Raw genomic sequence first — 14042 nt, 5'->3', positions numbered from 1 at the left:
ACGTGTTAATTCCATGTTATTCCATGTTATTACATGTTATTTCCATGTTATTCCATGTCAGTTCCATGTTAATTCCACGTTATTCCGTGTTAATTCCATGTCTTTCTGTGTCACTCTGTTATTCCATGTTAATTCCATGTTATTCCATGTTATTTCCATGTTATTCCATGTTGTTCCATGTTATTCCATGTTAAATCCATGTTATTCTGTGTTATTTCATGTTAATTTCATGTTATTCCACGTTAGTTACATGTCATTCTGTGTTACTCTGTGTTATTCCATGTTAATTCCATGTTAAAACCATGTCATTCTGTGTTACTCTGTGTTACTCTGTGTTATTCTGTGTTATTCCATGTTATTCCATGTTATCCTGTGTCATTATCCCATGTGATCCCATGTTACCCATGTCCCTATCCCATGTCCCTATCCCATGTCATTATCTCATGTTATCCCTTGTTATCTCTTGTTATGTTATCCCATGTTATTATCCCATGTTATTATCCCATGTTATCATCCCATGTTATTGTCCCGTTATTGTCCCATGTTATCCCATGTTGTTTTCCCATGTCATCCCGTGTCATCCCATGTTATCCCATGTTATGTTATCCCATGTTGTTATCCCATGTTGTTATCCCATGTTGTTATCCCATGTTGTTATCCCATGTTGTTATCCCATGTTATCCCATGTTTTCCCATGTTGTTATCCCATGTTATCCCGTTATCCCATGTTATCCCATGTCACTATCCCATATTATCCCATGTTATTCCATGTCACTATCCCATGTTATCGCATGTCCTCATCCCATGTCAATCCCATGTCAATCCCATGTTATCCCATGTTATTGAATGTTACCCCATGTTAATCCCATGTTATCCCATGTTATCCCATGTTATCGAATGTTACCCCATGTCATCCCATGTTACCCCATGTTATCCCATGTCATTATCCCATGTTACCCCATGTCAATCCCATGTTATCCCATGTTAATCCCATGTTACCCCATGTCCATCCCATGTTATCCCATGTTCTCCCATGTCATTCCAGGCTAACTCCCAGGCCTGCCGCGGCCTCTACACCCCCTCGGGCCCCGCGGGCGCCGCCGCCAGCGAATCCCTCTTCATCTCCAACCACGCCTACTGAGCCATGACGTCAGCACGCCGGGACACGCCCCCTCCGCGTAGCCACGCCCCCTCCCCCCCCCCCGTCCTTCAAACCCCGCCCCCTGGCCCCTTAACCCCCGCCCCCTGCCGCCCTGCAGCCAATGAGGCGCGAGAATAAAGTGGATGTGGATGGAGCAATGGGAGCCATAGGGGGATAATGGGACCTATAGGACGCAATGGGAGCCATGGGGGGCAATGGGACCCATAGGGATCAATGGGACCCATAGAGGTGCATTGGGACCCATAGGGATCAATGGGCCCCATAGGGGTGCATTGGGACCCATAGGGATCAGTGGGACCCATGGGGGGGCAATGGGCCCCATAGGGGGCAATGGGACGTATAGGACACAGTGGGACCCACAGGGGGCAATGGGACTTACAGGACACAATGGGGCCCATAGGGGGGCAGTGGGACCCATAGCGGGTGTATTGGAGCCCATTGGGACCCATAGGGGGGCAATGGGACCCATAGGGGGTGTATTGGAGCCCATTGGGATGCATAGGGGGGGCAATGGGACCCATAGGTGGTGTATTGGAGCCCATTGGGACCCATAGGGAGCAATGGGACCCATAGGGGGGCAATGGGACCCATAGGGGTGCATTGGGACTCACAGGGCGGCATTGGGTTCCAAAAGGGGGCAGTGGGACCCATAGAGGGGCAATGGGACCCATAGGGGTGCATTGGGACCCATAGGGGAGCATTGGGACCAATAGGGGGGGCAATAGGACCCATATGGGGCAATGGGACCCATAGGGGAGTAATGGGACCTGTAGGGGGGACATTGGCGTCTATAGGGTAACATAGGGACCTATAGGCGGCCAGTAGGACTCATAGGGGGGCAATGGGACCCATAGAGGTCACGGGGAGCTATAGGGGGTGCATTGTGACCCATAGACGGACAATGGGACCCATAGGGGGTGCATTGGGACACACAGGGGGCAATGGGACCCATAGTGTGGCATTGGGTTCCGTAGGGGGGCAATGGGACCCATAGGGGGCAATGGGACCCATAGGGGGCAATGGGACCCATAGGGGGCAATGGGACCCATAGGGGGCAATGGTACCCATAGGGGGCAATGGGACCCATAGGGGGCAATGGCACCCATAGGGGGCAATGGGACCCATAGGGCACAATGGAGCCCACGGGGGGGGCAATGGGACCCATAGGGGGTGCATTGGGACCCATAGGGGTGCACTGGGACCCATAGAGATCAATGGGACCCATAGGGGTGCACTGGGACCCATAGAGATCAATGGGACCCATAGGAATCAATGGGACCCATAGGGATAAATGGTTACGTCCGCTCCGTTGCTAGCCCCGCCTCCCTCCTGACGTCACTTCCCGCCGCCGGCCTCTCACTGCCGCTTCCGGCTGCGGGCCGGCCTGGAAGTGACGCGCGGCGGCCGCGGCGCCGGAGGTCGCTGCCGGTGGGGCCCTGTGGGGTCTATGGGGATCTATGGGGGTCTATGGGGAGATAGGGGGGGATATGGGGGTGTATGGGGGTGTATGGGGGGTCTATGGGGGTCTGTGGGTGGTCTATGGGGGTCTGTGGGTGGTCTATGGGGGCCTATGGGGGGATATGAGGGTCTATGGAGGGTTTATGGGGGTCTATGGGGGTATATGGGGGTCTATGGGGGTCTATGGGGGGTCTATGGGGGTCTATGGGGGTCTATGGGGGTCTATGGGGGTCTATGGGGTCTATGGGGGGCTATGGGGGTCTATGGGGGGTCTATGGGGGTCTATGGGGGGTCTATGGGGGTCTATGGGAGGATATGGGGGGGATATGGGGGTTATATGGGGGGTCAATGGACCCATGCCAATGAGCCTATGTTAATTAGCATATGTTAATGAGCCCGTGCTTGTGAGGCTGTTTGGTAGCATGTGTTATGGACCCTATGTTAATTAGCATACGTTAATGAACCTGTTAGTTGTCCTATGATAACGACCCTATGTTAGAGTATGTTAATGAGCCTATGCTAACTAGCCTATGTTAATGACCCCATGCTAACTAGCCTATGTTAATGACCCTATGGTAACTAGCCTATGTTAATGACCCCATGCTAACTAGCCTGTGTTAATGACCCTATGGTTAATGACCCTATGGTATCTAGCTTATGTTAATGACCCTATGCTAAGTAGCCTGTGTTAATGACTCCTATGTTAATGACCCCATGCTAATGACCATATGCTAATTAGCATATGTTAATGGCCCTATGGTTAATGACCCTATGCTAACTAGCCTATGTTAATGAGCCTGTGTTAATGACCCTATGTTAATGACCCTTTGCTAACTAGTCTAATTACCCCATGCTAACTAGCCTGTTGACACCATGCTAATGATCCTACGTTAATGACCCTATGCTAACTAGCCTGTGTTAATGACCCTATGCTAATGACCCGTATGCTAATGACCCGTATGCTAATGAGCGTATGCTAATGACCGGCAGGGATGGGGGAGCTGAGCGACCTGGACCGGCAGATCGAGCAGCTGCGGCGCTGCGAGCTCATCAAGGAGAGCGAGGTCAAGGCCCTGTGCGCCAAGGCCAGGTCATTTGCATACCGACACGCCCCTCATTTGCATACGGACATCCCCTCATTTGCATACCGACACGCCCCCTCATTTGCATATCCATACACCCAACCTCTTTTCCATACAGACGCTCACCCACGTACACCCCCATCATTTGCATCCAAACCCCCTCATTTCCATACAGCCCCTCATTTGCATATGGGCAACCTCACCTCCGTACAATCCCATCATTTGCATACATACCCCCTCATTTGCATATAGGCACCCGTCATTCGCGTACACAACCCTCATTTCCATACACACCCCTCACCCCTGTACACCCCATCATTTGCATACACACCCCCTCATTTGCATATGGGGCAGCCCCTCATTTGCATACACCCTGCCTCATTTGCATACACATCCCTTAGTTTGCACGCAAACCCTTCATTTCCATGCACACCCCTTCATTTGCATAGACATCCTCATTAGCGAACACACCCCATTTCATACACACCCCTCATTTGCACACAGCCACCCTCATTTGAATACAGACCCCCTCATTTGCATACACCCCCTCATTTGCACACATACCTCATTTGCGTGCACACCCCTCATTTGCATACACCTTCATTTGCGTGCATGCCTCTCATTTGTATATAGTGCCTCATTTGCACACACGGACCCATTTGCATACACTCATTTGCATACGCTCTCATTTACATACAGTGCCTCATTTTGCACGCACTCTCATTTGCCTACAGGGACCCATTTGCATACACTCTATAGCATACAGGCCCTCATTTGCATACATCATCTCATTTGCATACACAACTCCATTTGCAGAGCCTCATTTGCATACACTGCCTCATTTGCATGCCCTCAATTAACACCCCCCCATTGCCTGCAGGGAGATCCTGGTGGAGGAGAGCAACGTGCAGAGGGTGGACTCCCCGGTCACGGTGAGAGCTATGGGGCAGCTATGGGGCGGATATGGGGCGGATATGGGGCAGCTATAGGGGGCTATGGGGCGGATATGGGGGGCTATGGGGCGGGTATAGGGGGCTATGGGGTGGATATGGGGGGCTATGGGGGGGATATAGGGGGCTATGGGGCGGATATGGGGGGCTATGGGGCAGTGTGTCTCTGACCCCCATTCCCCCCCCAGGTCTGTGGTGACATCCATGGGCAGTTCTATGACCTCAAGGAGCTCTTCAGGGTGAGCTGCCCCACAAGTGCACCCCCCCCGACCCCCAAGTGACCCCCAAGTGACCCCCAAGTGTTCCTGGACCCCCTCATTGCCCCATAACACCTTCCTCACATCCCTTTACTGCCCCATAAGTGCCCCCCTCCTGCCCCATAAGTGCAGTCCCCCTGCCCCATAAGTGCCCCCCTCCTGCAGCATAAGTGCCCCCCTGTGCCCCATAAGTGCCCCCCACCTGCCCCATATGTGCCCCCCCACCTGCCCCATAAGTGCCCCCTTCCTGCCCCATAAGCGCCTCTCTCCTGCCCCATAAGTGCCCCTCTTCTGCCCCATAAGTGCCCCCTTCCTGCCCCATAAGTGCCCCCCTCCTGCCCCATAAGTGCCCCCTCCTGCCCCATAAGTGCCCCCTCCTGCCCCATAAGTGCCCCTCACCTGCCCCATAAGTGCCCCCCACCTGCCCCATAAGTGCCCCCTTCCTGCCCCATAAGCGCCTCTCTCCTGCCCCATAAGTGCCCCCCTCCTGCCCCGTAAGTGCCCCTCTTCTGCCCCATAAGTGCCCCCTTCCTGCCCCATAAGCGCCTCTCTCCTGCCCCATAAGTGCCCCCCTCCTGCCCCATAAGTGCCCCCCTCTTGCCCCATAAGTGCCCCCCTCCTGCCCCATAAGTGCCCCCCTCCTGCCCCATAAGTGCCCCCTTTGTGCCCCACAGGTGGGGGGCGATGTCCCCGAGACCAATTACCTGTTCATGGGGGACTTCGTGGACCGGGGCTTCTACAGCGTCGAGACCTTCCTGCTGCTGCTGGCGCTCAAGGTGGGGCGGGGGGACCCCCATGTGTGGGGCAGGACCCCCATGTGTGGGGCAGGACCCCCATGTGTGGGGCAGACCCTGATCTGTGGGGCATGAGCCCAGTGTGTGGGGCTGGACCCCAATGTGTGGGGCAGAGTCCAATGTGTGGGGCTGGACCCCAATGTATGGGGCAGGACCCCCAATGTATGGGGCATCCCATGGGACCTGCACATTAAAGGGGGGAACCTATAGGGAGGGACCCATAGGGAGACCCAAGCGGTAGGAAGGTGGTGGCGCCCCCTGGTGTGCGGGAGGACCCATGTGGGTCCATAGGGAACCTGTTAGCGCCCCCTACTGCCTGGGAGGACCCATAGAGGGGATCCATAGGAACCCATTAGCGCCCCCTGCTGCCTGGGAGGACCCATAGAGGGGTATCCATAGGAACCCATTGGCGCCCCCTACTGCCTGGGAGGACCCTTAGAGGGGGTATCCATAGGGAACCCATTACCACCCCATAGTGGTGCTACCCATAGAGACCCCATTGCCGCCCCATAGAGAAGGTACCCATAGGGACCCCATTACCCCCCCATAGCGGTGTCACCCATAGGGCCCCCATTGCAGGTGTGGTACCCATAGGGACCCCATTACCCCCCCATAGCGGTGTCACCCATAGGGACCCCATTGCAGGTGTGGTACCCATAGGAACCCCATTACCCCCCCATAGCAGAGTCACCCATAGGGACCCCATTGCAGGTGCGCTACCCATAGGGACTCCATTGCCTCCCCATAGCAGTGTCACCCATAGGGACCCCATTACCCCCCCCTATTGCAGGTGCGGCACCCATAGGAACCCCATTGCTTCCCCATAGAGAAGGTACCCATAGGAACCCCATTACCCCCCCATTGCAGGTGCGCTACCCGGACCGCATCACCCTGATCCGGGGCAACCACGAGAGCCGCCAGATCACGCAGGTCTACGGCTTCTACGACGAGTGCCTGCGCAAGTACGGCTCCGTCACCGTGTGGCGCTACTGCACCGAGATCTTCGACTACCTCAGCCTCTCGGCCATCATCGACGGCAAGGTGCGGCACTGACGGGCTGAGGGCAGGCTGAGGGCAGGCTGAGGGCATGCAAAGGGCACTAACATGCTAAGGACAGGCTAAGGACATGATAAGGACATGATAAGGACATGATAAGGACACTAACATGCTAAGGACAGGCTAAGGACACGCTAAGGACAGGCTAAGGACATGCTAAGGGCACACTAAGGACACTAACATGCTAAGGACAGGCTGAGGACACAAACATGCTAAGGACAGGCTAAGGACATGATAAGGACATGATAAGGGCACTAACATGCTAAGGACACGCGAAGGGCACGCTGAGGACACGCTGAGGGCAGGCTAAGGGCACTAACACGCTAAGGACAGGCTAAGAACATGCTAAGCACATGCTAAGGACACACTAAGGGCAGGCTAACGACATCCTAAGGACATGCTAAGGACACGCTGAGGGCATGCTAAGGGCACAAACATGATAAGGACAGGCTAAGGACATACTAAGGACACTGAGGGCACAAACATGCTAAGGACAGGCTAAGGACATGCTAAGGACGCACTTAAGGACTCACTAAGGACATGCTAAGGGCACAAACACGCTAAGAACATGCTAAGAACATGCTAAGGGCACAAACATGCTAAGCACAGGCTAAGCACACACTAAGCACACAAACATGCTAAGCCCACGCTAAGCCCACGTGTGCCCCCTCCCCCGCAGATCTTCTGTGTGCACGGCGGGCTCTCGCCCTCCATCCAGACCCTGGACCAGATCCGCACCATTGACCGCAAGCAGGAGGTGCCTCACGACGGCCCCATGTGCGACCTGCTCTGGTCCGACCCCGAGGGTGAGGCCCCGCGCGCGCGTCTCGGAGCGTGTCCGAGCGTGTCGGAGCGTGTTGGAGCGTGTTGGAGCATGTTCGAGCGTGTTGGAGTGTGTTAGAGTGTGTTACAGCGTGTTAGAGCGTGTTACAGCATGTTACAGCATGTTACAGCATGTTAGAGCCTGTTAGAGTGTGTTAGAGTGTGTTGGAGCGTGTTACTGTGTGTTGGAGCGTGTTAGAGCGTGTTAGAGCGTGTCGGAGCGTGTTACCGTGTGTTGGAGCGTGTTGGAGCGTGTTAGAGCGTGTTAGAGCGTGTCAGAGCGTGTTACTGTGTGTTGGAGCGTGTTAGAGCGTGTTAGAGCGTGTTGGAGCGTGTTGGAGCGTGTTAGAGCGTGTTACAGCGTGTTACAGCATGTTAGAGTGTGTTGGAGCGTGTTCCAGCGTGTTAGAGCGTGTTCCAGCATGTTAGAGCGCGTTCCAGCGTGTTAGAGTGTGTTGGAGCGTGTTAGAGCGTGTTAAACCGTTAGAGTGTGTTACAGCGTGTTAGAGCATGTTGGAGCATGTTAGAGCATGTTAAACCATGTTAGAGCATGTTACAGCATGTTAGAGCGTGTTACAGCATGTTAGAGCATGTTACAGCATGTTAAACCAGGTTAGAGCGTGTTAGAGTGTGTTAAACCATGTTAGAGCGTGTTGGAGCATGTTAGAGTGTGTGAGAGCGTGTTAGAGCGTGTCTGTGGGCACGTGTGATGTGCAATGGTGGCTTCAATGGGGTGGCTGTATTAGGGGGGGGTCCTTCCCGATAGTGGCAGCCCCATAGGCCCCCCCATAGCCTGTAGACTCATTGGCCCCATAGCCCATTAAAGCCATAGACCATAGCCCCCCCATAGACCCCCATAGACCCCCATAGCCCCCCCATAGACCCCCATAGACCCCCATAGACCCCCATAGAACCCCCCATAGACCCCCCATAGACCCCCCATAGACCCCCATAGACCCCCATAGACCCCCATAGACCCCCATAGACCCCCATAGACCCCATAACCCCCATAGACCCCCCTAGACCCCCATAGACCCCCATAGACCCCCATAGACCCCCATATCCCCCCCATAGACCCCCATAGACCCCATAGACCCCCATAGACCCCCATAGACCCCCATATCCCCCCCATAGACCCCCATAGACCCCCATAGACCCCCATAGACCCCCATAGACCCCCCATAGCCCCCCATAGACCCCCATATCCCCCCCATAGACCCCCATACACCCCCATATCCCCCCCACATACCCCCATAGACCCCCCATAGACCCCCATATCCCCCCCATAGACCCCCATATCCCCCCCATATCCCCCCCCCCCCCATATCCCCCCCCCATATCCCCCCCATATCCCCCCCATATCCCCCCCATTTATCCCCCTTGCAGACACCACGGGCTGGGGGGTGTCCCCCCGGGGGGCCGGGTACCTGTTTGGCAGCGATGTGGTGGCCCAGTTCAACGCCGCCAACGCCATCGCCATGATCGGGCGCGCGCACCAGCTCGTCATGGAGGGCTACAAGTGGCACTTCGGGGAGACCGTGCTCACCGTCTGGTCCGCCCCCAACTACTGCTACCGGTGAGGGACATGCTAAGGACACGCTAAGGGGGTAGAGACACGCTAAGGACACGCTAAGGACATGCTAAGGGGGATAGCAACATGCTAAGAGAGACAGAGACATGCTAAGGACATGCTAAGGGGGTACAGACATGCTGAGGACATGCTAAGGGGCATATTGACATGCTAAGGACATGCTAAGGGGGATAAGGACACACTAAGGGCATGCTAAGGGGGATAGGGACATGCTAAGGGCATGCTAAGGACATGCTAAGGGGGTAGAGACATGCTAAGGACATGCTAAGGACATGCGGAAGGGGTAGAGACACACTAAGGGCATGCTAAGGACACGCTATGGGGTATAGACATGCTAAGGGCACACTAAGAACATGCTAAGGACATGATAAGGGCATGCTAACAGTGTAGAGACATGCTAAGGACACACTAAGGACATGCTAAGGAGTATGGGGACATGATAAGGACATGCTAAGGGGGATAGAGACCTGATAAGGACACACTATAGGGGCTAGAGACATGATAAGGACATGCTAAGGACATAGTAAGGGGATAGAGACATGATAAGGACACACTAAGGACATGTTAAGGGGGATAGAGACATTGTAAGGTCATGCTAAGGGGGATAGGGACATGCTAGGGACACGCTAAGGGGCATATTGACATGCTAAGGGGGATAGGGACATGCTAAGGGGGTAATGCCCATAGACACCCATTGGGTCTGTAGTTAGGGGCACTTCGGGGAGACCGTGCTCACCGTCTGGTCCGCCCCCAACTACTGCTACCGGTGAGGGACATGCTAAGGACACGCCAAGGGGGATGGGGACATGCTAAGGGGCTTATTGACATGCTAAGGACACACTAAGGACACACTAAGGACACGCTAAGGACATGCTAAGGGGGATAGGGACATGCTAAGGGCATGCTAAGAGGGATAGGGATATGATAAGGACATGCTAAGGGGGATAGAGACACACTAAGGGCATGCTAAGGACATGCTAAGGGGTAGAGACACGCTAAGGGCACGCTAAGGACACGTCAAGGGTGTAGAGACACGCTAAGGACATGCTAAGGACATGCTATGGGGGTAGAGACATGCTAAGGCCATGCTAAGGACATGCTAAGGACATGCTAAGGACATGCTAAGGGGGTAGAGACATGCTAAGGACATGCTAAGGACATGCTAAGGGGGATAGGGACATGATAAGGACACACTAAGGGGGATAGTAACATGCTAAGGACACACTAAGGGGGATAGTAACATGCTAAGGACACACTAAGGGGGATAGTAACATGCTAAGGACACACTAAGGGGGATAGTAACATGCTAAGAGAGACAGAGACATAATAAGGACATGCTAAGGGGGATAAATACATGATAAGGACATCCTAAGGGAGATAGGGACATGCTAAGGACATGCTAAGGATTGGTGGTCAATGGATTCAATGGGAGTCAATGGGGCTCAATGGGGTCTCTATGGGGTTTCTATGGGGTATCAGTGGGGTCTCAATGGGGTCTCTGTGGGTCCCTATGGGTCTCTGTGGGGCCTTTATGGGTCCCTATGGGGTCTCTATGGGTCTCTGTAGGGCCTCTATGGGTCCTTATGGGGTCTGTATGGGTCTCTATCGGGTCTCTATGGGTCCCTATGGGTTTCTATGGGTCCCTATGGGGCTGTTTGGGTCTCTATGTGTCTCTATGGGTCCTTATGTGGTCTCTATGGGTCTCTATGGGTCCTTATGGGGTCTGTTTGGGTCTCTATGGGTCTCTATGGGGTCTCTATGGGTCTCTATGGGGTCTCTATGGGGTCTCTATGTGTCTCTATGGGTCTCTATGGGTCTCTATGGGTCTCTATGTGTCTCTATGGGTCTCTATGGGTCTCTATGGGGTCTCTATGGGTCTCCATGGGTCTCTATGTGTCTCTATGGGGTCTCTATGGGTCTCTATGGGTCCTTATGGGGTCTGTTTGGGTCTCTATGGGTCTCTATGGGGTCTCTATGGGTCTCTATGGGGTCTCTATGGGGTCTCTATGTGTCTCTATGAGTCTCTATGTGTCTCTATGGGTCTCTATGGGTCTCTATGGGGTCTCTATGGGGTCTCCATGGGTCTCTATGGGTCTCTATGGGGTCTCTATGGGGTCTCCATGGGTCTCTATGTGTCTCTATGGGGTCTCTATGGGTCTCTATGGGTCCTTATGGGGTCTGTTTGGGTCTCTATGGGGTCTCTATGGGTCTCTATGTGTCTCTATGGGTCCTTATGGGGTCTCTATGGGTCTCTATGGGTCCTTATGGGGTCTGTTTGGGTCTCTATGGGTCTCTATGGGGTCTCTATGGGTCTCTATGGGGTCTCTATGTGTCTCTATGGGTCTCTATGGGTCTCTATGGGGTCTCTATGTGTCTCTATGGGTCTCTATGGGTCTCTATGGGGTCTCTATGGGGTCTCCATGGGTCTCTATGTGTCTCTATGGGGTCTCTATGGGTCTCTATGGGTCCCTATGGGTCTCTATGGGTCTCTATGGGGTTTCTATGGGGTCTCTATGGGTCTCTATGGGGTCTCTATGGGGTCTCCATGGGTCTCTATGTGTCTCTATGGGGTCTCTATGGGTCTCTATGGGTCTCTATGGGTCTCTATGGGTCTCTATGGTGTCTCTATGGGTCCCTATGTGTCTCTATGGGTCTCTGTGGGTCGCAGGTGCGGGAACGTGGCGGCCATCTTGGAGCTGGACGAGCACCTGCAGAAGGAGTTCATCATCTTCGAGGCGGCGCCGCAGGAGACGCGCGGGATCCCCGCCAAGAAGCCCGTGGCCGACTACTTCCTGTGACCCCGGGGTCATCCGGGGTCATCCGGGGTCACCGGGGGTCAAGGGGGGTCAATGGGGTCACCTGTGGTCAATGGGTAGCAATGGGGGTCAATGGGGTCAATGGGAGTCAATGGGGGTCAATGGGAGTCAATGGCAGTCAATGGGATCAACACGGGTCAATGGGCACAATGGGTTCACATGAGGTCAAGGGGTCAACTGGGGTCACCGCCTGCCCCTGCCCCCCCCCGAATGTGCCCAGTGTGACCCTATGGGGTGACCTTTGACCTTGAGTGAACCCTCTCACATGGGTGACCCTTGACCTTTAGGGACCCCACGTGACCTATGGCGTGACCCCCATGACTTATGGGGTCGCCTTTGACCTTTATTAACCCCATAGCCAAAATGGGGTGACCTTTGACCTTTAAGGACCCCCTGTGACCTCTCGGTTGACCTTTGACCTTCAAGTCTCTTCCATGACCTATGGGGTGACCTTTAACCTTAAGCGACCCCGCCATGACCTATGGGTGAGACTTGACCTTACGGCCCCATCATGACCTTTGGGGACCTCCGGTGACCTCTGGGGTGACCCCTCCCCCCCTTCCCTTTCCCCCTCCCCCTCCCCCCGTTTCCCTCCAAACGGGGTTTTTTTTTGAGGCCGTTTCTGCTCCTTTTAGATAAAAAAACCTCCAAAAAACCTCCAAAAAGCCCCAAAGTGTCGAAAAATGATGGGGGGGGATGGGGATGGGGGGGGAGGGGGAGGAGTCACGTGGCCAATCCAATATGGCTGCCTCCCGGTCGCCAACATGGCCGCCACCATGCCCGCGCCGCCGCCACGTGCGGGTAAGGGCAACGTCGCGACGTCGCTTCCGGCGGGGGAGGGTGGGGGTGGGGCCTGAACGTCATTGGCCAATCAGGAGCACCGGAGTGGTGGTTGGGGCGGAGCCTGTCAGAGGGCCACGCCCCTTTTCTCTTTCCGCCGCCATTTCCTCGCTGGTTGCTTCTCGCGAGAAGAGGGACGGGCGGGCGCGGAGCTCTCGCGAGATCTCCCCCCCCTTTTCCCCAATAGCGTTCTATGCGGAGGAGGCGGACCGGAAGTCTCGCGAGATCTCCCCATCGAGGCCACGCCCCCCTCCGCCTTCCTTCCTTCCCTCCGTCCTCCCCTCACGCGTCGCCGCCATTTTGCCGCCGGGCCCGAGCCTCGGAACCGTGAGCACCGGAGCGGGGGGAGGGGACTTGAACGATCGGGGGGGGGAGGGGAGGGGTGGGAAAGTGGGGGAGGGGAGGTGGGGGAGGGGAAAAAGTAAAAGGGGGGAACCGGTAACGAGAAGCGAAGGGGGGGGGGGCGCGGCCGCCATTTTGAGGCGGAGCGGGAGGCGCGGCGCCGCCCCCTCCCCTCCCCCCCCCCTTCAGCTTCCGGCGCCATCAGCGGCGGCCTCCGGCCTGAGGGGAGAGAGACCGGTAACGGGAGCGCTATGGGGCAGGGGGGGGCTTTGCTATGGGGCAGACGTTGGGGTTTGCTATGGGGCAGGGGAGACGGGTATGGGGAAGGGGGTTTTGCTGTGGGGCAGCGGATGGGGGCTGCTGTGGGGCTGGGGGTCAGGCTATGGGGAGCCCATTGGGCCTTGCTGTGGGGCAGCCGATGGGGGCTGCTGTGGGGCAGGGGGGCCCTCTATGGGGCACCCATTGGGCCTTGCTGTGGGGCAGGGATGGCTCTCTATGGGGCAGTCATTGGGGTTTGCTATGGGGTGAATGGGGGCAGCCATTGGGCCTTGCTATGGGGCAGGGGAACCCTCTATGGGTCAGCCATTGGGTCCTGCTATGGGGCAGGCAATGGGCCCTGCTATGGGGCAGAGGGGCCCTCTATGGGGCAGCTCTTGGGGTTTGTTATGAGGTGAATGGGGGCACCCATTGGGTTCTGCTGTGGGGCAGCCAATGGGGGCTGCTATGGGGCAGGGATCCCTCTCTATGGGGCACCCATTGGGCCCTGCTATAGGGCAAGTGTTCCTCTCTATGGGGCACCCATTGGGCCCTGCTATAGGGCAAGTGTTCCTCTCTATGGGGCACCCATTGGGCCCTGCTATAGGGCAAGTGTT

At 55.6% G+C, this 14042-nt stretch overlaps 1 protein-coding gene across 1 annotated transcript; it reads left to right on the top strand.

The window, feature by feature from the left end:
* The first annotated feature begins 3612 nt into the window (after positions 1-3612).
* LOC133206435 (serine/threonine-protein phosphatase 4 catalytic subunit) lies at positions 3613-12027 on the top strand. The gene is made up of 8 exons (XM_061348051.1): positions 3613-3710; positions 4583-4634; positions 4841-4891; positions 5584-5685; positions 6571-6744; positions 7439-7565; positions 8968-9157; positions 11841-12027. The coding sequence occupies exons 1-8, from the start codon at positions 3613-3615 to the stop codon at positions 11968-11970; spliced, it is 924 nt and encodes a 307-aa protein (XP_061204035.1). The 3' UTR covers positions 11971-12027.
* The last annotated feature ends 2015 nt before the right edge of the window (positions 12028-14042 follow it).

The sequence above is a fragment of the Neopsephotus bourkii genome, unplaced genomic scaffold, assembly GCF_033783945.1.
Source record: "Neopsephotus bourkii isolate Nb327-2 ecotype Australia unplaced genomic scaffold, CSIRO-AGI_Nbou_v1 NB_0, whole genome shotgun sequence".
NCBI classification, from domain to species: Eukaryota; Metazoa; Chordata; class Aves; order Psittaciformes; family Psittacidae; genus Neopsephotus; species Neopsephotus bourkii.
Note: the sequence above shows the minus strand (reverse complement) of the source record. Positions and strands in the feature narration are given on the sequence as shown.